Source organism: Hydra viridissima, unplaced genomic scaffold, assembly GCF_058129835.1.
Source record: "Hydra viridissima isolate aposymbiotic clone 2 unplaced genomic scaffold, HvirCarnegie_v1 scaffold_9, whole genome shotgun sequence".
In the NCBI taxonomy this organism is placed as follows: domain Eukaryota; kingdom Metazoa; phylum Cnidaria; class Hydrozoa; order Anthoathecata; family Hydridae; genus Hydra; species Hydra viridissima.
This window is the reverse complement of record NW_028324308.1, coordinates 11,748,996-11,773,012: the sequence shown is the minus strand read 5'-3', so window position 1 is coordinate 11,773,012 and position 24,017 is coordinate 11,748,996. Positions and strand designations below refer to the sequence as shown.

At 30.3% G+C, this 24,017-nt stretch overlaps 1 protein-coding gene across 2 annotated transcripts in view; it reads right to left on the bottom strand.

Annotated features, from left to right (window-relative positions):
- The window catches only part of LOC145185252 (SCO-spondin-like), a 43,153-nt gene that overhangs the window by 6,806 nt on the left and 12,330 nt on the right, over positions 1 to 24,017 (bottom strand). For both annotated transcript variants that reach the window (XM_090097858.1, XM_090097857.1), the window contains 43 exons: positions 23,617 to 23,805; positions 23,375 to 23,545; positions 22,514 to 22,693; positions 22,240 to 22,407; positions 21,948 to 22,113; positions 21,429 to 21,673; positions 21,051 to 21,236; positions 20,739 to 20,909; positions 20,480 to 20,650; positions 20,213 to 20,398; positions 19,553 to 19,732; positions 14,748 to 14,921; positions 14,258 to 14,641; positions 13,966 to 14,154; positions 13,715 to 13,885; positions 13,424 to 13,594; positions 13,143 to 13,313; positions 12,565 to 12,747; positions 12,312 to 12,479; positions 11,728 to 12,162; positions 11,412 to 11,591; positions 11,125 to 11,325; positions 10,697 to 10,855; positions 10,224 to 10,391; positions 9,928 to 10,110; positions 9,582 to 9,740; positions 9,232 to 9,476; positions 8,950 to 9,091; positions 8,534 to 8,719; positions 8,213 to 8,386; positions 7,813 to 7,983; positions 7,337 to 7,483; positions 6,841 to 7,140; positions 6,477 to 6,662; positions 6,198 to 6,344; positions 5,894 to 6,067; positions 5,315 to 5,584; positions 2,980 to 3,144; positions 1,635 to 1,784; positions 1,448 to 1,540; positions 1,017 to 1,301; positions 723 to 890; positions 11 to 163 (listed from right to left, as the gene is read on the bottom strand). In XM_090097858.1, coding sequence (XP_089953984.1) covers positions 11 to 163; positions 723 to 890; positions 1,017 to 1,301; positions 1,448 to 1,540; positions 1,635 to 1,784; positions 2,980 to 3,144; positions 5,315 to 5,584; positions 5,894 to 6,067; positions 6,198 to 6,344; positions 6,477 to 6,662; positions 6,841 to 7,140; positions 7,337 to 7,483; positions 7,813 to 7,983; positions 8,213 to 8,386; positions 8,534 to 8,719; positions 8,950 to 9,091; positions 9,232 to 9,476; positions 9,582 to 9,740; positions 9,928 to 10,110; positions 10,224 to 10,391; positions 10,697 to 10,855; positions 11,125 to 11,325; positions 11,412 to 11,591; positions 11,728 to 12,162; positions 12,312 to 12,479; positions 12,565 to 12,747; positions 13,143 to 13,313; positions 13,424 to 13,594; positions 13,715 to 13,885; positions 13,966 to 14,154; positions 14,258 to 14,641; positions 14,748 to 14,921; positions 19,553 to 19,732; positions 20,213 to 20,398; positions 20,480 to 20,650; positions 20,739 to 20,909; positions 21,051 to 21,236; positions 21,429 to 21,673; positions 21,948 to 22,113; positions 22,240 to 22,407; positions 22,514 to 22,693; positions 23,375 to 23,545; positions 23,617 to 23,805 — 8,265 coding nt within the window. The remainder of the gene's footprint in view (positions 1 to 10; positions 164 to 722; positions 891 to 1,016; positions 1,302 to 1,447; positions 1,541 to 1,634; positions 1,785 to 2,979; positions 3,145 to 5,314; positions 5,585 to 5,893; positions 6,068 to 6,197; positions 6,345 to 6,476; positions 6,663 to 6,840; positions 7,141 to 7,336; positions 7,484 to 7,812; positions 7,984 to 8,212; positions 8,387 to 8,533; positions 8,720 to 8,949; positions 9,092 to 9,231; positions 9,477 to 9,581; positions 9,741 to 9,927; positions 10,111 to 10,223; positions 10,392 to 10,696; positions 10,856 to 11,124; positions 11,326 to 11,411; positions 11,592 to 11,727; positions 12,163 to 12,311; positions 12,480 to 12,564; positions 12,748 to 13,142; positions 13,314 to 13,423; positions 13,595 to 13,714; positions 13,886 to 13,965; positions 14,155 to 14,257; positions 14,642 to 14,747; positions 14,922 to 19,552; positions 19,733 to 20,212; positions 20,399 to 20,479; positions 20,651 to 20,738; positions 20,910 to 21,050; positions 21,237 to 21,428; positions 21,674 to 21,947; positions 22,114 to 22,239; positions 22,408 to 22,513; positions 22,694 to 23,374; positions 23,546 to 23,616; positions 23,806 to 24,017) is intronic.

The window sequence follows — 24,017 nt, the reverse complement described above, 5'->3', positions numbered from 1 at the left end:
TCAAATTTACATGGTTTGCAAACATCATCCCCAATATTCAACATGAAAGCTTCAGCCTCTTTATATGTTGCTGCAGAAAAGACAGAATTGTTACTGGATGCCCACAATTCAAGATTGGTTCTGTTGACTTTTTTACCAATTCCAATAATTATAACCTGGATGCCTATAAATGAGCAGGGAATTTTAAACAAAAGAAGTCTTCAATAGTAACTTTGTAAAGAAAAATTAGGTAACAAATATTAAAATAAGCAAGTAAAATTTCATTTTATTTAGAGTATTTTATTTCAAGCATATGATGTAAGTATGTACATATGTAAAATTGATAAGAAAAACTTAAGCTTATGACTATGGGCATAACAATATTACAAAAATAGGTGATTAGCTTAAAGTTCATGCAGTGTAAAAAGCTAAATATTTAAAAGAAGGGCCCAAATATTCCTGATACCTAATTAACTGTAATGAATACAATTGTCATACCTAGCTGTACAGAACTCCCAAAAGACTTGCTTCACAGCTAGTACACACTCTATTTAACTGTTTACATAATTATAAACTATCTATTAAAAGTAAAACAAAAACATTCTGACGTTGTATCTTCTCCTACACAACTCTCCCCATCTTCTTCTACACAACCCTCAAATCTTGAAGTTTATAATTTGCAGACAAATTTTAGAAGTTTTAAAATGTTTGAAAGAATGTTTTAAAATAAACAAAATAATAACCTTTATTCTTAACTAGCTCCCATTCTTTTGCTGGATCTTGAGTTCCCAAAGAAGGGTTACCATCTGTAAATAAAACAATCACTTTTTTAACTCCATTTCTCATTCCTTTTTCTTGAGTAAAAATAACATTACGGGCTTTAGCTGCTGCCTCCCATGTTCTACTGAAACCTTAAAAACACAATTTTAAATAATTGCATAATTATGCTTTGCACTATTTAAAAAAAAAGAAAACTGATTATAATTAAGCAAAATACAAAAAAACCCCAAATATGAACACAGAAAATGATAAATCACCTGCTGACTTCAAAACAATCATTTTTCTTAAAAATATTTCTTGTTTCTGCTTATCTGGTGATGGCCAACTGTTCATAGATCCATCAAAAAACTGATCTGGAATAGTTAAAATCATATCTGTTCCATAAGGAAAATAAGAAAAGTGAACTTGATCTTTTGAGATGGGAAACATCAAGGCTAAGTTGATAATGAAATCGATCATTTTTATTCTGTCCTCTTGCATTACACTGACAACACTATTAGACATGTCCACAATGAACGCAACATCAACTTGGATCTTGCATTCTATGTTATGATTTCAAAATTATACATGATTTTTATTTTTAATAATCTTTTTACAAAAAAATTATAAAAAGTAACATTCATAAAGAAAGAATTAAAAAGCCTTTTTATAAATAATTCAATATTTCAAAAATTTGATATTACCATACCAGAGAGGGGGGCAGCAGATGAAGTTGATGTTGTTGTAGTGACTGTTGTAGTGAACGTTGTAGTGGTTGTAGTAGGTACAGGTATTTTTGAATCTTAATAAAGATATAATATGCAAGAGATAAAATTAAGTTAAGTTTTACAACAATAAATTTACAAATATTTTGCTGCTGGCAAGTATTTGTTTACCTGCACAGATCATGCTTATTATATTATTTAATTGCAGCTGAGCTTTCTCTGGTGTTTCACAGAGAAAAATCTTTAATTTGCTGGATGCCCAATCATTAAGGTTTACTAAATTTGGTTGACTCCCAACAGCAATAATTATTACTTCAATACCTTAAAACAAAAACAATCATAATGATAAAGAGATGAATATTTAATAGACTAAAATCAACAGCTCTTCTAATTACAATTACACTTAATATCAAAACTAAATGTTTTCTCAGTCCTTGGGTTTAAAGTGTATTTTCCTATTTTCGTATGTCTGAAGTAAATAGAAGAAACTGTTCCAAAAAAAAATATTGGTTTTGTAGTAAGACATAAGACATCTTGATATATATTTTTTATTGGAATGGTTGTGATTCACATGTAGTGCTGAGTAAACTTCTAAAATGTACTAGAAATATGATTTTTTCAATTGCAGCCCCAGAATCATACTATCCTGAGTTCCCTGCTCTTACCCTTCTGGATAGCAGATCACATTATCTATATGGAAGAACCATGTCAAATGAAAACCATTTACAGATCCTCAAAAAATGTTAATGCTATCACTGCACATTATACAAGGGAAATGATCTGTGACAAGATCATAAAATAAATCTTGTCACAGATCTTGTCAAGTCACAGATCTTGACAAGGGGCAAGCAGTTTTAAAATACCTTAAAAAATTTTTTTTTAAAAGTTTTTGAAGGTTAGAACTAGCAGCTTCATTGAACCAAATATATAAATTCATTGAAAAACTTAAGAGAACAAAATAAGTGACTTAGAACAGTTTCATTGCAAAGATTCATGAACTTCTGTTACAAGACTGAAAACTATAAGCACCTGGTTCAGTCTCTCAAAGAATTACACTAAAATGGAATGGAGAATATCATTTATAACCCATTTCTTTGATCCTCACAATGACAAGTCAAAGAGGACATGAGGCTTACTAAAAGGAGCAAGGTGAGGGTTTTTACCAAAATTTTACTGGACTTATTCAAGACAGTAGTTTGCAATAGTTCAAAAATCTCAGAAATGATATGAATCTTTTTGAATGCTTTTTACTTTCTTTCTATAGTTGTGATCCCAGTGTTGTTCTATTTCTGACTATAAATAAAAAAGATAAAGTTCATCTGTTTTATCTTTATAAATAAGAAACTTCTATTGTGTTTACCAAACCTGTTTTTCCATTGTTTTAAGACACAAACATTTGAAATAAAAGATTTAAAAGCCAAAGACATGAAGTAAAAATTGTACAAATGAAGTTTATGTACAAAATATTATTTTTGTTTCCACTTAAGACTTTAGTTTAAAAAACAAAAATATAAACCTTGGGATTTTAAATATTGAAACTCTTTTGAGTTGGTACCAACTAATGGCTCTTGTCCTGAAGTACCATCTGTAATGAAAACAGCAATGTGTTTCACATCAGGTCGAGTTGTGTTGAACATATGCTGCCAAGTGGCTTTTGCAGCCAGCCATGGGTAAGGCTCTCCTGTAATTAAAAATTTTATATTTTTTAATTTACTTCAAAAATTATATATATCTAATGCATATGTATAAGTTATTAGTAAATAATAGCTTATATATATGCACGACTATCTAAAAAATTTGGAACTTTTTTAAAAAAAATTTAAAAAAATCGAAACTATGAATATTTTCAAAACAAAAAAATTTTAGATTTAATTTTTTGTAAATTATTTTTATAAAAATTGAATTATCATGAATTTTTAAAATTAGACTATTTTTAAATTATCTTGTTTAATTTTAAAAATAGGCAAAACAAAAGACATCATTGATTACAAACATGGTAAAATTGATGCTCTTTATTCAAAGAATATAAGTGAAAGAGAAATAGCAAAAATTATAAACAGATTACTGAAAGACAAAAAGAAGCCAGACTGGAGTTTGCTGGAAATTGCATTGAAACAAGGTTAGATTGGAATAATTTTGTATGGTCTGATCATGGCCACTGAGAGGGGAACATTACTAGGGCCCCGTGTGTGTAGAAATAATTTTTTTTTCATGAAGTCTTATTTATTTATCACTGATTAAATCTTACTAATCACTTCCAAAAAATCTTAAAGACAAAAAGTTTTAACATAATATGCTTTTTATTCTTTCTTTTTTTCTTTTGTAAAGTTAAAATTCAAATTTTTTCAATTGAATTTTTTCAATTGAATTTCAATCAAAATTAAAACTCGAATTTTTTCAATCAATGTTGTTAACTGTTCTTTTGTTAATTTTCTTTTTAAAACATTAACCGTTCTAAAGATTGCATGACTTGATTTCTCATTAATGCTGCATTTTTAAAATTTTTGTTTAAGACACAAATTGCTGTTGTTTTTGTAGGTGTATATTTTTAATTTTTATTTACAACTTGTAAATAACAAATACGTGTTAAATTAAAACTTTTAATGCATATAGCAATTATGTTAAATACAAAATATCATTATCCAAATATTAATATTATTAAAAAAATTTTATTATTCGTAAATTTTAATTTGTATTATTTATTCTGTGTATTCTGTGTAATAATTTGTATTATTAATTCTGTGTAAATATATAACAAAAGAGCTACATTTTAATTTCTGAAATACAGAATATTAATTCTTGCCATAAAGCTGGATAGGATAAATGAAAAGAGCAACAAAAAAGAAATGAAGAAAATTCTGGAGTATGAAAACACTAAAAAATTTGGGGTTTACATTTTCTTCAAAAACACAGAACAATGACTATTACAATAATAGAAACATTGATGCTGACCCATTTAGTGCAAGAAATGAAATGGAATATGAATTTCTGCGCTCAAAGTGCAATCTGATATTTCAGCACTTTCTTTGTATAACAACTGTTCCAACATCGATATTGGAGTGGTAAAATTAAATGTAACACCAAAAGACGTAGAAGATACCATTCTAAGAGGTCTAGAACCACACCCAACAGAAAAAGCAAAAAAGCAGAGATTGCAAGTGCATTACTTATAAGCAGAAATTCAAAATGAACTCATATCTTGCTGTGCTGATTACTTGAGAACTTGTATTTTAAAGGGAAAAGAAACTGAAATATTATTCCCTTATTGTAGATGCAATACCCAATTCTGGGCATATAAAACAAACTACATTCATTTTATGGTGTTACTATTAAGTCCAACAAATTTGAAATTAAGGAAAGATTTCTTGCATTTGTTGACTGCAATAAGAAGACTGGAGAATATATTACTAGTTCAATTTTTGAAATGATACAAAGGTATAACATTCCAACAAGTGACTGTCATGCACAAGGATATGAAAAACTGTTACCTTGCTTTAAAAAAATCTTATTTAATGTCAAATAGAATTAATGAAGTAATAAAAAAAAAAAAAAAAAGGTGGACCAACTTACTATTAAGAAACTAAGATGGTCTAAAAATTTTGTCATTTAAAAATAAAAAAAAGTTGTTATTTAAGAATAATACTAAATATGTTAATAATTTTAAGAGTGGTTGAAATTAAAGTGGTCTTAATATTTTGTTGGAGAGTGTGTACACACACACACACACACACACACACACACACACACACACACACACACACACACACACACACACACACACACACACACACACAAACACACACACACCACATACACACACACACACAATACTTTAAAGAATGAAAATTTACCTAAATAGTTTAAAGAAAGAAGATTTTTGAAAAATTCTCTCTGAGTCTCTTTGTTTGCTTCCAAACGCATATTTAAAGAACTATTGAACCATTGCTCAGGAATTCCCAATTCAGGATTTATGCCATATGGTATGTATGCAAAATGTGCTTGATGCTGCGAATATGAAAATGCCATTGCAATTTCAGTAACCAGTTTAACAATTTGTTGTGCTGTTTGAGTATTTGACATATCCATTATAAAACCAAGGTCAAGAATTCCATCATCACATGCTAAAGTATACAAATGTAGTAATAATTTTAAACATATTCCAATACACCAAATTTGAATATGTAACTATTTAAAAACTTTCTTGCTATTGTATTTCCTAAGAAGTAAACTATAATGAACATAAGATATTTTATGAAGAACAAAAACTAGCTGTTTTGAATAAATATAAGCTAATTTACAGAGGTTGGTTTCTTTTTTAAGATTTTTTTTTCTAACTTAAGATTTTTTTTTCTAACTTAATTTTTTGAATGCTATTGATGTTTTACCTGATTGATTTTCATTTGGTCAATTTAATTTAGAATCATTCATACCTATTGGACAAGGTCCCAAATTGCAACCTACTTCATCATTTTCAGCATTTTTTGGCACACAAAGACCTTCACCAGCCATTCCATCAACACAGAGTCTAACTCTTGATTTTATTCCATCACCACATGTAGCACTGCATGAAGTCCAATTACCCCAATTACCCCAATGACCTTTTACTTAAAAAATAATTGAAAAAAATTAAAATATTTATTGAATTAAACACATTTGAAATTTAACTTCAACCATTGAGCCTTTTGAAAAAGAAAACTTGACATTCAGAAAATATGGAATTATTCATTTACTTACAATCACAGATTTTGTTAGTGACTTCTGATATCTTGCTTTGCAAGTCAACATACTGCGCACTTACAATGTAAGTGGGGTCAGATGCTACTAGTTTTAAATTTTCATAGTTGATTTCATTGCCCACTGCAACTGCAATAATTGTCACTCCTAAAAAAATCTCTTTATGAAAGCATTTTACTAATTACTTTAAAAAAATTTTATAGAAGCATTTTACTAATTACTACTGTTGAATTTTTTTCTTTTTACAAAATGAAAATTTAATATCTTTAAATTTAAAACCTTTGCTTTCAACAAGTCTACGCGCTTCATATAAAGAAATATCCATTGGGTTTGCTAATTGTTGAATGTCTTGTTTTCCGTTAGAAATTATGACAAGTGCTTTATTTTTATCTGGTCTCATCCCATTTTCAACAGTGAACATATTAGTACTTACAGCAACAAGACCACGATTAAGGAAAGGAGAACCTGAAAATTATAACGTAACAAAAATGAAATCATACGCAAGAAAAAAACTATTATATTAAAAACAGAACAAAATAATGATCAGAAAGCATCATTATTTTGTTTTTATTTTTTTTATAATAGTTTTTTTACTTTTTTTTTGACAGATTTATCAGGATCTAATTCTGGAACAGCAATTTACCTTTTTTGACAGATTTATCAGGATCTGGTTCTGGAACAACAACACTGTATAAATGAGCACGCTGGCTGGCTATGTCACCAACTAATAAATTACTTACATCAGGATTAGAAAACCAATTGTTTTGTAATAGCAATGCAGGTGTAGTGCTGTAGGGAAGATAAGCAAAATGTGACTTGTTTGCTGATATATCAAACTGAAGAGCTGTTTCAACTATGAAGTTTTTAATATACAGAGAAAAATAGCTGCTTGCATCTCCAGAAAAGTCAACCAAGAAACCTAGATCAAATATCTTCTCACAGCCTAAAAATAAGTATGAATAAAATTTGAATTTTTAGAGATTCACCTAGTAAAAATGCACACGGGTAAACCTTAACATCAAATTTGTTTATTTTGACAAACCAAATGATACCAAATAATTTCTAAACTCTACTAAAAATTTTACAAAATTAAGTAAATTGTCTTTACTGATTTCTTCTGTATAATTAATTGCACTTACGAACTGGACACTTTTGCATTTCACATTCTTCTGTTTCTGATAAATCTCCATAGCAATGACCAGAAGGACATGGTCTTAGTCTTTTTCTAGTTCCAGTACCACATGTTACAGAACATGGTTCCCATGGCCCCCATTCTCCAGGTGGTACTAAGAGTATAATTAAACATAATTTTTTTTACCTTATTAAAACATTTTTTTTACTGCCATAATTGTTATTATAAATGTTATTCTTTTACTATTATTATCATTATTACTCCTCCTCCACCTCCTCCACCTCCTCCTCCACCTCCTCCTCCTCCTCCTCCTCCTCCTCCTCCTCCTCCTCCTCCTCCTCCTCCTCCTCCTCCTCCTCCTCCTCCTCCTCCTCCTCCTCCTCCTCCTCCTCCTCCTCCTCCTCCTCCTCCTCCTCCTCCTCCTCCTCCTCCTCCTCCTCCTCATCATCATTTTTATTATTTATTATTATTATTTATTCATACTGTCACATGGTTCCATGTCACAAGCTCTTGTTTCATTTGGGTGACCAATACACTGAAGCCCACCATAAGCAGGAATAGGATTGTTACATTTCCTGTTGCGATTCTGCATTCCAGAATCACATGTTTTAGAGCATTTACTCCATTCTGTCCAGGTGCTCCAACTACCATCAACTAAAAAGTTAATAACAAAAATTTATACAACTTTACAAACATCACAAGAATATGATATTTTTATAAATTAAACAATTTGAAGTAAGAAAGTTTGTCACATTTTTTAGTGATATATTGCATACAAAATTTTTTTTTAACTAAAAATATTTGATACTAATAGAAAAAATAGCATCAGTAAGAACAGAAAAAGGATTTTATAATCTGGAAACTGAGTGTGGAAATTATTTACCAGAACACTCAGCATTCTTGCAAGGCTGAACTTCAGTATTATTTCCAATACAATACAACCCACTGTTTTGTTGTGGTGGTGGGTTATTACATTCTCGATATCTTATACTTATTCCTTCTCCACATGAAAGTGAACAAACACCATAGTCAGACCAAGAGCTCCATGCTGGTGGTTCTAATTAAAAAATGTATAAAAGAATATTAAAATAAATCTATAAAGTTTTAACCTCAAACTGTTGTTTACATTTTGTGGAAATCCAGCTTTCTGAACAAAAACAACGTTTATTATTAGTTTTTAAAAAAACTCACAAACTTTTTTCACCTTCACAAACTTTTTCTTGACAGCTTACTACTTCATCAGGAGCTCCAAGAACAGAACAGGGTTGCCCACCATAGCTTGCTACTGGGTTATTTGGATGTCGATACCGAGTCTTCAAACCAACACCACATGTCTCTGAACAAGCTTCCCAAGGTCCCCAATCAGAATACCCACAGTCGACTGGAATTACTACATACAAAAATGATAATCAAGTTTTGCATCATTAGCAACAACAACTTGAATGAAATTTTAAAAACTGATTTCCTACTTATAATGTTACAACTGAATAATAATCTTTATATTTAAGCTAAAGACATGAGTATAATAATATCTTTTAAGGTTTTTTTGAGGCATTTCTTCAAATTAAAGCTGATTTTTTTTACTTTTGCAAAAAATAAGTGCTTCTCTAGTGAGCTTACCATCTTGCAACCCATACACAAACATTGCATTATTGTTTGATCCAACGCAGTGTTGATCTTCTTTTTGACATCGTAAATAAGATGCATTTGTTCCTGGAAGAGGATCTGGAAGTTTTGATATGCATAATGTTGACAAACCATCCTAAAATATTTATAAGAAGAAAGTATGAAAAGTTAAATAGGTATGAAAAACAATAAATTATTGTATTTTTAAATGAAAATTAATCTATTACTTTAATTATACAAAATGTACCTTTTTTATAAAATATTATTAACTATTACCTTTCTAAATGTGTTGTTTACATCAGGCCCTGAGAGACAAACACCTAGATTTTGAAGGGCAAAGTGAGTGTATTTCTTCTCTTGAGTTAGAACTGCACATTTGCATACTAACTCTGTAAGATAATTGTTCCAATCAATGTAACGATTCCGGGCATTTTCTGAATTGTTGAAAAGTACTTCTGGCATAAGCTGAATGGTATCATGATTGTCTTTGTAGCAATTAATTTTTTGATATGAGGCACTACCTTAACGAAAAGTAAAGCTACATTATTAAACTGTTATTGCTTAAATAAAAAAAAGAAGCAGAGAATTTGCTAAAAAGAAAAACATAAAATGAAAGGGACTCTTACAACACTCTACAAAGCATTCTTCAGTTTGATTGTTTTCCCCAATGCATTCAGTTCCATTATAAGCAGATGGGGGATTTGCATATCTTTGCCTTGTTCTCTTTCCATACCCACATACTGTGCATGTACTCCATGTTGTCCAATCCGAAAACTTACAGTTGACTAGTTTAAAAAAACCATTAATATATTGGTTATAACTCAGTAGTTCAACAATTTAAAGATGTTTTTGAAGTTTAAAAAGCTCTATTTATTCTTAGATTTGCATTTTGTGAGTGTAATGCATTTATCAAACTAATAAAAAATTGGTTTTGTGCAAATAACAAAAAAATAATTTTTATGAGAAAATTACCAGGACAGTGATGTGTGTTACAGTCTTCCTCTTCAGAAGCAGACCCAAGATTTTGTTCAATGCAAGATAAACCACCATGTTGTGGCAGAGGCATGCTACAAGAACGACTTCTTACACGCTTTCCACCCCCACATTCTTTGGTGCAAGAGCCCCAATATCCCCATTCTGTATAATTTCCATTAACTAAATATATAAAGTAAAGTTATGCTGCATTCAACAATTCAAATATTTATATAAGCATTTTAAAACTGCAACAAAGTTAAGTAAAGTTTGATAAGTAAAAAGAAAAAGTTTACTTTTGCATGGTGGATTCTCAGAACACTCCCTGTTTTCTGCACATTTCCCTTCACATGTTGGCCCATTAAATTGAGGAGGGATACATTCTCTAGTGCGATTTTGGATTCCAGGTCCACATGTAGTTGAACATGGTGAAAATGCTGTCCACTGTGCCCAGTATCCGGGTACTGTTCAATAAGAAGTATAAATAACTTGTTATAGCAACACATTGAATGGTTCAATGACCTAAGAAATTGGTCTCAACAAATAAAGAATTGGCTGAAACACAACAGCATTAGAGTTTAAAACAAAAGCCTAAAAAATGTTGAATAAAAAAGTTCTTTAGAATCTAAAAATAAAATTTTTTATATAAGCAGCTCAAAAATATTTTAATTAAAAAACTAAATTTTTGGATGGGGACTTGTGTTATGTAGTTAAAGTTATTAAGTATAAGAACAAACTATTTGTATATCTGGATAAGAATGTTAATAACCTGGACATTCAACAATATTGCATAAAGAGTATTCAATGCTAGGGCAAGGGCAACTTTGTGCTGTACAGTTGCGTTCACGCCGTCTTTCACCATTGCCACAACTTGAAGAACATCCAGACCATGTACCCCAAGGTGACTCTTTGTCAGGATTTAATTCATCTAAAAAGATAGAGACAAAAAAGATAATTATAGTAAAAAAATTTGTACTTTTGTCGAAAAAACAATTATTAGATTGCATGAACTTTTAATTTAAAATATTTAATTCTAACATACTTAATTAGCTTTTCAAAATATTTTTATAAAACAAACCATAAATCATTATAATCCCTTCACTGCAAATACTTTAAAAAAGATCAAGTTTGTTCATTAGCATGCCATTTACAAAATACCTGTAATACTTCAATATACTAGAAGTATCCTACAAATACCTGTAAAAGCACAAGCTCCCATAAAACATGTTGTTTTCTCATTTTGAATCAAAGCTAAAACTCCATTTAATCCTGTAGAGCACATTAATCCAGAATGCAATGGTGCTGGACTTGAACAATTTCGAATACGCTCAATAATTCCTACACCACAAGAAACTGAACACTGTGACCAAGATGACCAACCAGCCCAACCACCATTTACTAAAAGAATAAAAAGAAGCAAGGAATAAAATGCTATTTTCACAATGTTTTCAAAACTAACTAATGAACTTTAAATAAAAACATACCTGGGCATGACAGATTATTACAAATATCCATTTTTGTAAGTTCTCCAAGTTTTGTGCAGTCTGCACCGTCAAATGTTGGATTGCTACAATTTCGTGAGGCTAAACGCAATCCACCACCACAAGATTTTGAACATTGACTCCAACTGCTCCAAGCAGTCAAACTTCCATCATTTACAGATACTTAAGGCAAAATATAATTCAATTCCAGAAGAACATCATTATCTATTTATAAATGTAATTTAATTCCAGAAGAACATCACTATTTATTTATAAATATATCTATATGTATCTAAACAAAATCTAAACAAAAACTTACCATCAAATACACTATAAACATAAGCAGTACCAACTTGCCCAGCACACTGCAAACTACCATTAGAACAAAGTTCATAATTATTTTGGTTAGGTACAGGCATAACTGTTTGATTTGTATCTATTTTAAACTGAATATCTGAAGATTCTGTGGTTTGATCCAACTTAAGCATACTTAGGCATTGACTTGACTGTGTATATTGAGTAAATATTTCAAGAGAATCAGGTCCCGACCAACACTGGGCATAGTTAATAATTCCAAAATATTTGTATTTCAACTCTTTTGATTTCTGTGCACATTGACAAATAATATTGGACATAATTTCTTCCCATGGTTTAACACCTAGGAATGATTGTTCATTAATTAACTGTACAGAGAAGGTTTTAGTGCCAGTGTTGACATTCTGAAAGCATCCAACAACTTTGTGAGGTATATCACCTAATTTTATCAAAAATTTTAAATATAAAAAAAAATAAACTAACCAAAAAATATATAAACAAATAAAGTACAAAATCATTTATAAATATTATTTTTTAAAACATTTTTTGGTTAAATTATTTCTGAATTGAACTCAGTAATGTAATTACAGCATTCAGCTAGTTTGCACAATCTTTTTTCACTGTTTTTTCCAATGCAAATGTCACCACCAGATTGAGGAACTGGGTTGGTGCATGTGCGATGTCGTGATTGTCTTCCTTCACCACAATGCAATGAGCAAGTACTCCATTCTGACCATGCTTGCCAATTTCCATCTACTGTAAATGCAAAACAAGTATTTCAAACAAATTAGTTCATGCTGCAGTTAAGGTTAAAAAATTGTAAATGTTCATTTCTTAATACCAGGACAATCTTGTTGATTGCAAGGAATTTCTTCATTAGCTTCTCCAAGATTTTGTTGAATACATGTTAAACCACCAAATGCAGGTGTTGGCATTGAACAGACTCGAGAACGTGCCTTAGTCCCATTGCCACATGATCGATCACAAGGAGTCCACTGAGTCCACTGAGAATATTGACCATTAACTGAAAGTGTAAACAAGAATGTGTAAACAAAAATTCACTTTTAGTTTATCATAAAAAAAAACTTTTTTATGTACTGTGAGTTAGTAAGTAATCAAGGTAGCAAATAAGGTATTAACTTTAAATTATGGATTTTTAAACCATTTTAGTTTTTTAAAAATTTTCTAAAAATCTTTGAGAATATTGACCATTAACTGAAAGTGTAAACAAGAATGTGTAAACAAAAATTCACTTTTAGTTTATCATAAAAAAAAACTTTTTTATGTACTGTGAGTTAGTAAGTAATCAAGGTAGCAAATAAGGTATTAACTTTAAATTATGGATTTTTAAACCATTTTAGTTTTTTAAAAATTTTCTAAAAATCTTTGAGCTATAAAGTAATAAAGTAAACTAATTACCAGGACATCCTGTCAGATTACATGTTTTACATTCTTGATGTAGCCCAAAACACACTTTGCCACCATTTTCTGAGGCTGGACAGTTACATTTGCGCACTCGATTTATATTTCCAAGACCACACGTACGAGAGCACACACTCCATGACTCCCATGGACACCACTCTCCATCAACTAAGTAATAATTTATTATTATAAACTTCATAAAAAACTTTCTCATTAGAGAAAAAGTTTGAAAAAACAAAATAATATTTTCAGCCATTTATAGATAAAACTAAAAATACCAGGACAAAATCCAAGATTTTTATTTTCTATTATGGCATCTGAACCTACACAACTCTTTCCACCAAAAGCTGGAACAGGGTTTGTACAAGCTCTAACACGAGTTCGGATTGCATTACCACATGATGTTGACCATGGTGAGTAGTCTGACCAAATAGACCAACCCCCATTAACTAAAAACAAATACCTTGATAAGTTTTAAATAATTTGTTTCACATATTATTACTCTGAAATTCATCAGTGAAATTATAAATTCTAAAAGAAATACTATAAAACTTAAAAAGTTACAATACTTGGGCATTCTTTTAAATTGCACTCAATAGATTCATAAAGTTGACCAGTACAGTTTTTACCACCATTCAATGACATTGGTTGATCTGGTGATCTTTGCCGCTGAGTGTATCCAAGCCCACATGTTTCAGAACACTCTGACCATTTTGACCATTGTGACCAACCACAGTCAACTAAATAAAACCAATACAAATTTAAAAATAAACTTAACATACAAAAATTTAATACAAAGATCTTCAATTAATCACATTACCAGGACAAGGTCCCTCATAGCAAGAGTCTTCTTCTTCAGATAAACCAAGATTTTGTTGTAAGCAAGTTAAACCTCCTCTGACTGCTGAGGGATTTGTGCATGTTCGGTAGCGAAGTCGCTTTCCATAACCGCACGAATATGAACAACTGGACCAGGCAGACCAGGAAGTGTAACCACCATTAATTGCAGCTAAATAATAATTTATTACATTAGTTTTGGGCAAGCTTTAAAAGCATCAAATAGGTTTTCTCAAATAAAAGAAAAAATTTTCCCATTTAACAAAAAATCATACAATCATTCAATCCATAAACAAAATTTGTTCTATCACCACCAGCACATGGTCTGCTGCCAAAAGGATTAGGACAAAGTTGAAATTGGTCTGAACTAGGGTTTCCCCCTGTTGTAATACATGAATTTGAAGGTCCATAATTTGCATAAGTTTCTGAGGCATCAGCTCCTGAATAACATTGGGCCAAAGATTGTATACCAAAATGGGTATACTTATTGACCTTAGCCTGAGAAGCACATCGACAAACAAGATCATCTAGAAAATCATCCCATGTATGAACATCTACATTTTCTTGATCATCAAACAAAAGTGTAGGCAGGGCACGTGTTGAAGCAGATAGTGATGGCGACTCTTTGAAGCAACCAAGTGGAACATATGGTATAGCACCTTCAAAAAGATAACTATTTGAATTAAAAATAAAATTTATATATGTTTTAACTTGATTACATTAACACAAGTATCTCTTCATCACAGTTAAAAAGTAATTATTTACAGCAAGATCTCTCAAACGTGCAGTTCCGTACTTCACGATCTTCACCAAAACAGTATTTTCCATTATTTTTAGGTGCAGGATTGTTGCATGTTCGTTGTCTTATTTGTATTCCACCAAAACCACAACTTTTTGAACATTCACTCCAATTGCCAAATTCACTCCAATTTCCATTAACTAACAAAAAGGCTATATATTTATATATGTATGTATGTATGTATGTATGTATGTATGTATGTATGTATGTATGTATGTATGTATGTATGTATGTATGTATGTATGTATGTATGTACGTACGTACGTATGTATGCATGTATGTATGTATGTATGTATGTATGTATGTATGTATGTATGTATGTATGTATGTATGTATGTATGTATGTATGTATGTATGTATGTATGTATGTAAGTATGTATGTATGTATATCTATATGTATATATATATATATATATATATATATATATATATATATATATATATATATATATATATATATATATATATATATATATATATATATATATATATATATATAGGCTTTACATTTTCAGAGCGTGTTAGCAGTTCAAGATTTTTGATGTTTAAAATTATATTATGCTGTTTGTGTAGCACTGAAGATCATGACTAGTAGCTAAGTGTTGAATTTTTAAAAAACTACTTGCACTGCTTGTTTAATGAATATCAGACACAAAATCTAGCAAAAGAGACTGAATATAAATCAATGATTTTTTTTTTGTAATAAACTGAATTTTTAAATTCAGTTTTAAATTCAAATTTTTAAAATCAGAACTTCAAACTACAAAAAAATATAACTTGAAAAATTAAAATTACTTAATCTAACTTTTTATAGGAATAACCTGAAGCAAATACTGCTCTTGATCAAAGCCATGCCTCATTCTGCTTTATCAGTTACTACTTACCACTGTTGAAGATTGTTTTAAATCTTTGAACTTATCACTAAGTTCTCAAGATCCTGGATCAAATTTAAGAAATTGAGTTAAAATAGCAAGTTGATGAAAAAATACCACTGTGTGCTTTGTGAAACAATTTTACAGGCTAATTTCAGGTACTCACAGTTCTGGATATCCACCATTATAAAGGTTTTTAAAGTTCAGTCTACCATTATAAGGGTAGATATTCCTTTCTGTGGATCATCTTCAGCATATAGAGTTTTCACCAATTGCTTAGTTTCAGTCAACACATCTTCATTAAAAAAACACAAAGTTGAACACAAAAACACAAAAAAGCACAGTTCCAAGGAATTAAAAGTAACCATCAGACTTATTCAAAGCTGTCATGTGGCAAAAGAAATATTATCTTCATTGTAAATCTTCAATATCAGAACCTGTCAGATGTTACATTTGATAAACAAACTGCCATTGCTGAAGTTACATAAATATATGTAAATCTGAATAAGTGAATACTCTAAAACATTCCTGAAAAACGGAAGCAAACACCAATTCCATCATATGATAACAACATGCAAAAAATCTTTCTTTATTTTTTACTTTAGTATGAAATGTTCTTTTCTGCTGCAATTATTACTTACAGTTGTGTCAAAACACATACCCTTAACTTAATCAAACTTTCAATCATCTAACAATTCAGCAACCCAAATGATTGTGACTCCAATATCTTACCACAGTTTTGGAACATGTAGAAGCTGATCCACTCTAATTCCTTGAAACATTTACTGGTGTTTGAGATCAAATCAAATGAAAAAATGCCATCCCATAGGACAATGAGCATTATCATTTGATTGAATCTGTTTTTTTAATTGTTCTGAAACTGTAGTTTTTTGTCTGCAACTTTCTCTTGGCTGATGAGCCATAAGTTTGCTTTACTTCTAAGTATTTTGACATCAGTCAATATGACATCAGTCAATATGACATCAGTCAATAATAAAGCTCAGAGTTTATTAAAGTTTTTATGCAAGAATGTAGAGTATTTATTTTTAACTACATTAAATGTAAACTTCAAGTTCAGAAGAAAATTAGAAAATATTTTTCCTTTTTAATTCAGTTTTGACTTTATGAAGAAGTAAATATTAAATGTTCAAAATATACTTTATTATTTACAAACGAAAATACTTTATTATTATTATCAAAGTCTTTAAGACGATATAAACTACGTGGTTGCAGGTTTTATGTTATGATCTAATCCACAGTGGTGCAAATTTCACCGAAAAATTATTTTTAAAAGGGAAAAATGACAAAATTATTTTACAAATTCCTAATCATGAAAAATTAGACTAATTTTTTGTGTGATTGTACCATATGTAACCATAAACTTTGCAATAAATTTCCCACAACTTCTTGAAATTATTTTCATAAAATTCTATACTTTTATTTTTTTTTTAGAACTGTGGTAACAATACAATAACAGTTACTCTGAAAATATTTTGGACAATTTTGCAGTGAAAGTAAATAATCAGGCAATTATTATGCTCAATTTCAATGGCCTCGTGAGAAATTGCCATCAAATTAGAAATGGCCAGGTCAACAATTTACACCATTATTGGTCTGCATAAGAAATTTTGCCATAGTGACAGGAAGCCTGGCACTAGAAAAATTTTATAAGGGCTGTCCATGATTGAATTTGCCAAAATCCAATCCAGAGTATGAGGAAGATGGGGTTGCAACTGAATGTATTGGAGCATATGATCAGGAATGTCATAAAATAGAACCCAAAAGCTAAGTCAAGGGCTAAGACAAAGAAACATCTTGTCACCAAGACTGTCCAAAAATTTCTTTACAGATCCTACATATGCCCCCTGAAAATTAATTAAGTACCATAGAATGTGAAGTAAAAGTTACAGATCACGGATCCTGCCTCTGTGATGATCTTTGGCTTCATTACCTCTGATGGTCAAGTCATACCTCTGGTGTTTAGCATAGTTAGGGTTAAAGTGGACACAAATGTTTACCTGGACATCTTTAAAAGGTATTTCAAGCTTTGGATTAAGTCTAACTACACTCCAGAAGACAATGTGATCTTCCAGCAAGACCACACTTTACTAAATATTATGGAAAGCACAGAAATAGCTGAAAAACAATGTGACCACCTCATCCCCAGATCTAAATCCTCTTAATTTTGGCATCTTAGGGTATGGTGAAGTTCTGCTGCAAGGCCTGCAACAAGTCTCACAACAGTATTGAGGCTTTGAAGGTTTCCATTACTAGAGAGTGGAACAAAATTGCCAGAGTACATTAGGAAGATCTGCCAAGTTCTTCCTAATGCACTCTAGCCCTTTTATAGTATATGTTTGGAGTCTTTTATGTGAGATAAATTTATTTCCCCACTTGATTTAGCTTAGGTTATAGTTTGGATCACTTAGATTATTAAATTTACGGTACACACAAAAAAAACATCAGAAGTACTAATTCAGCATTGCTGTATTAGTACTTCTGATGTATCAACTTCAGTTTGTATATTGGTTAATGGAATATAATTTAATATTTTAAAAATTACAATACAAGAATTATCTTGCATTTTTCTTTCATTCAGTTTAAATTAAAATTTCATTTTTAATAAGATACCTCTGAATATTACCTAAATATAAAAATAATTGGTCTATATTACTTTTAAAGTTATAAGAATAAAATGGTTAATTGCCACACTCATCAAAAATTTCAAAAAAAAATTGTAATTAGAGTTTATACACATTTGATATACTCAGTATCCCAAATTCACAAATTCAAGTGTGCTCTGCAAATATCTTTAAACTGACTTAAACAAAGATCTGGGAAAATAAGTAAGTCACAGTTTTCTCAAAAGAAACTTCTTTCTGTTGTAACAAAGCTATAACAATACTGTGGCATACTTCAAATCTATTAGATTTAGAACTTATTTGAGAAAGAATTTAACACTGAGGATATCACTTTGTACTTCTTATAAGTACATTTTTGGTGCCCCAATCTTTATGGAGAGTTAGCTAATGTCCCCCCAAAAATCTGCCATTTAATTAAAAGTAACAAGAAATAATTGTTCTAACATAAAGTATAGCTACTTAGTAATAAAACATATAAACATTTGAAAGTTTAGAAATGGTTTAAAGTTGAATTGAGCAAAAATGAAAAACTGTTGCCTTTTTATTCATGTTATCTATAAAATCTTAAAGATTACTCAAAAATTAAAGACAAATTAAACTTTGAAGGTTTGGTAGTCAAACAGGCTTAAATTCATGATGGAAGTTAGCACTATATCAGTAGTAAATTTATCCTGTAAGCTAGCAGTATACCATAGTAGTAAATTAATGATGTAAGCTAGTACTATATCATAGTATTAAAAAAATTAATTTCTTTTTGTTGTCCTAATTTAGAACTTTTCAGTGTACACCTAATGCGATATCTAGAATATATATATTCACGTAAATAAATAAATATATATACATATGTATGTATGTATGTATGTATGCATGTATGTATGTATGTATGTATGTATGTATGTATGTATGTATGTATGTATGTATGTATGTATGTATGTATGTATGTATGTATGTATGTATATATGTATGTATGTATGTATGTATGTACGCATGCATGCATGCATGTATGTATGTATGTATGTATGTATGTATGTATGTATGTATGTATGTATGTATGTATGTATGTATGTATGTATGTATGTATGTATGTATGTATGTATGTATGTATGTATGTATGTATGTATGTATGTATGTCTGTCTTTCTGTCTGTCTGTCTGTCTGTCTGTCTGTCTGTATATACATATACATATCTATAAACATGTAAAAAAATGCACACATATCATAAATGATTGAAGAATAAGAAAATGCATTCAGTCTTACTTGGACACTCAACAGCTGCTTTACAACATTGTGCTTCAATCAAAGGTCCAATACTTGAACAGTCTCTTCCACCACACATAGGAGCTGGTGAATTGCATTTCCTTGTGCGTGTTTGCTCACTCATTCCGCATGTTGCTCCACACTGGCTCCAAGATGCCCATTCCGAAAAATTTCCATGTACTAATAACAGTAATTAAAACAATGTACTAATAACAATAATTAAAATAAATAAAATTATTGCTGCAATAGTTGCAATAAATTTTGTATTATTCACAAATAAATGCTTAGAACCATAGCAAGCATGTTTGCTTTGGTTTTCAGGTTTTATTCTTTTATACATATCTTTACAAAATCTCCAAAAATTTAAAATGACTTTTTAAAATGACGTGACTGCTTTAGAGCTACTTTTTAGTTCATTAAAACAGCAGCATTTTGCAAACTTCCTGAAGAAACCTTAACACTGCTTACTATGTTGAGGTTTGTTCAAGGAGTTAGCAATATAATATGTTGCTAATTAGTCTTTACCTCTGAAGCAATTTATGCTTAACTAAACAAGTTCCATTGAACTACAAGTCATATTGTTGTTTCTTGTTGTTTAAATAAAAGAAAGTTAATTTATGTTTTTAAAAGATTAGCTTTGATGCTCTGGCTTGAACTTACCTGGGCAACAAGCGGTGTTACACAATGCATGCTCAATAGGGTGTCCTAAACCTAACTTAATGCAATCTCTTCCCCCATATTTAGGTTTAGGATTTGTACATGTACGAGTGCGATATTTATCACCTCCTCCACAAGTCTTTGAGCACATTGACCAATCACTCCATAAAGTGTATCTACCATCCTCAGCTAGAAAACACAAATTTTAAATTATCTTATCCAATTTTTTTTTTGCCAATAAATGATTAAAAAAACTAATGAACTACTTACAGCAGTTAACAGGAGCTCTACATGCAAAAACTTGTTCATCTGGGCCCTCACAAACTTTTCCTCCATACTGAGCTTCTGGATTATTTGGCAAACGAATGCGCTTTTGTTCCCCATTACCACAAGTCACACTACAGTCAGACCATTGAAGCCATTGTGACCAATTGCAATCAACTAGTAGTAAAATAGTTTTTTAAATAACATAACAAAACATTTCAAAAATAGCCCCAACTTTTTTGTCACCATTTAATGCTTTATTTACCTTTACATTTTTCAAGTTCGCACACCTCTACAATTTCATTAATTCCAACACAGTTAAGTCCCCCATTTGAAGGAGATGGAGAATTGCAAAGCCTTGTTCGAATTCTTGATCCTTCTCCACAACTTACAGAACATTCACTGAATAATGACCACTGACTCCACATGCCATTTACTGATAAAAAAAAAAAAATAATTATCAAGTAAAAAAAAATTATTGATGAAACAAAATTAAGATTTGCTATAAAAAAAAAAAAAAAAAATTATGATATAAAAAGTAAAAATAAAAAAATTATAATTTAATGCAAGTTTTTACCTGGACAATCAGCATCTTTGCAGACAGATACTTCATGAGAAGCTCCTAGTTCAAAACAAAAGTTACCACCAAATGTTGGTTTTGGATTTGTACAAGATCGAGTACGTAAGCGTTCACCAAAACCACATTTACGGGAACAAAAGGACCATGAGCTCCATTCAGTATAGTTTCCATTAACAGATTCAGCTACAAATTAATTTCAAGTAAAAAATACATTTCTATAGAACTTATCAACATGCAAAGATCTTACTAAAAGCTTTACTTAGATAATAAATATTGTTAAATTAATGATACTATTACCAAATAGATGTCATAATACTAATAACTAAACCATTAACAAAAATGAAAATAAAAACTTTAATTTAAAAACTTTTATACCATTCTCTAATCCATACACAAAATTAGTATTTTCCATCCCTATACATGTAAGAGATGATCCTTGACATTTAGATTGGTCAACATCAACACATCCTGGCCATGGATGTCTGTTGGGTCTAAATGAAAAACTATTCTCTTCCCCATACCTGTTGTATGTTAATGACACTCGTGGACCAGACATACAATCGCCAAAATTTTGGATAGCAAAGTGAGTAAATAGTTTATTTTTTGCTGATTTAGCACATCTATGATGAGAAATTTTGATCAAAAGAAAAATATTTTTCTATGTCTTTTTGTTACCGAAATTCAAATAAAATTTAGCTTAGAAAAACAGCACAATTAGATAAATATAGCTCAATCAAATTAAATAAATACACCACAATTTAAAAAAATACATCACAATTAAGTAAATAGAGCATAATTAGATAAGCTAAAATTAAAGTTATGATTACAATTCCACAATAACAATTTTAGTAAAAAACAATGGAAAAACTTTTTCAGTTTTTAGAACCAATTTACCTACAAATAAGGTCAGTAATAGAACCCTGATGATCAAGATTATGGATAGGTTTTCCAGATTCAATAAAATTGTCTGGATCATTGTCTGTGAAAAGCAAATCAGGTAAAGGACGTGGTTCAGTACCTGGATCTTTAAAACAACCAATACTCTTGTAAATCACATCACCTAAAATTAAAGTCATATAAAGAATAAGAATGTATTAAAAAATCATAATAAATTTATAGGAAATTCCGATTTTAAAAATTATTTTATAAATAATTAAATAGATAAAAAATAATTCACTTTACTTACAGCACTCAGAAAGCTTACAATACATTATTTCCCAAGGGCTAGCATCACAGTCTTTTCCTCCATTAGTTGGGGGTGGATTTGTACAACTTCGATTTCGATATTGCATTCCATCACCACAGGTGCGAGAACAATCACTCCATACTGACCATGGACTCCAATTTCCATCCACTGTATAAAAAATAATTCTTTTCATAAAAAAAGAGTTTTGAAAACTTCCATTACTAACTCTTAAACTGAGGTACAATTGGGCTAGATACTTAAAGCAATCACTTGCCTGGACACTCCATTATGTTATAACATTCTTCAACATGCTCCAGAGGACCAACATTTCTGCAATCAGAACCTCCAAACCTTGGTGCTGGATTTGCACAGTCTCGTGTACGAAATCTTGTACCATTAGAACAAGTACGTGAGCATGGGGACCATACAGACCATAATGTTACATTCCCATTTACTATAAATTATTTTTAAATCTTAGAAGGAATTTTTAATTAATACACAAATAAAATGTTCAAATTTAGACGTCAATAAAAATAAGTAAAAAGCTTTTGCCTAAAAGATATCAAAGGCTTTTTTTTGGATAAAACAAAAACAGTTTTAACTAGGTTGACCAACTGCTCAGTTTTTCCTCGGACACTCACAATTTTTTTTTTGTCAATCAAACAGTTAAAAATCAAAAGTGCGTTCAGATTCTTAGTCTGTTTGTTTTGTGTTTGATTCAGTTTCTTCTATTTTAAAAAATCAAGACATTATTTTCAATATCGGGACGCAGGATGAATTTTTTAAAATAGAGACTGTCCCAGGAAAAAGTATAACATTGGTCACCCTAGTTTTGACTAAATTCCATAAAATTTTAGCTAAATACAAGGTCATAGAAAAGATGTACTAAGTTTTTAGACAGACAGAATCTTTTAATGAACAATTAAATAAAATAATGATAATGGTTTGGATAACAAAAAAAAAATTTTAAACTCTTTTTTAAAGTATAATGTTTAAATTCTCTGATAAAAATTAGGCAGTTTCAATCAATTATAATAAATTAAAAAAACTATCGAATTTCAGCATAAAAACATTTTGCAGTCTTTATCCATAGGTTTTGATAATCAATAATACTTAGGTTAACTTTTATACTTACTAGCACAGTTTTTTTCAAAGCAATCAGCTTCCACTGCACTTTCTCCTTTGCAAATCTGACCACCAAATTGTGGTGCAGGACAGTTGCATTCACGTTGCCTTGATTTTTTACCTATTCCACATGGTGTACTACATTCAGACCATTCTTTCCAAGCACACCATATGCCATCCTCTGAAGAAATTGTTCTTATTATTGTCATATTAGGCAAATAAAAGAATAAAATAACTTAAAATGAAACTTACCAGGACATCGCAAAAAATTGCAACTCATTAAATCTGTTGCATTTCCTAGCTCAGGTTGTTCAGAACATTGTAATCCACCATATTGAGGCTCAGGGTTGTTGCATTCTCTGAATCTACTTTTTATTCCACCAAACCCACAGGAAACAGAGCATGGACCCCAATCACCCCAAGGCCCATATCGACCATCAACTTAAAAAAACAATTTGAAGCAATCAATTTTTGATATTTTTTCCATTATTCTTTTTATTCAGTACTGTTTCAATAGCATCATTTAATGGTGAACAAAAATTTTGCTCTACATAGAAAAAATTTACTTATCAATGGCCAAACATTTACTAGTCATTTAAAATAATTCTACTTGATTTTTATTCATACCTCTAAACTATTTTTTCTATAGAAAA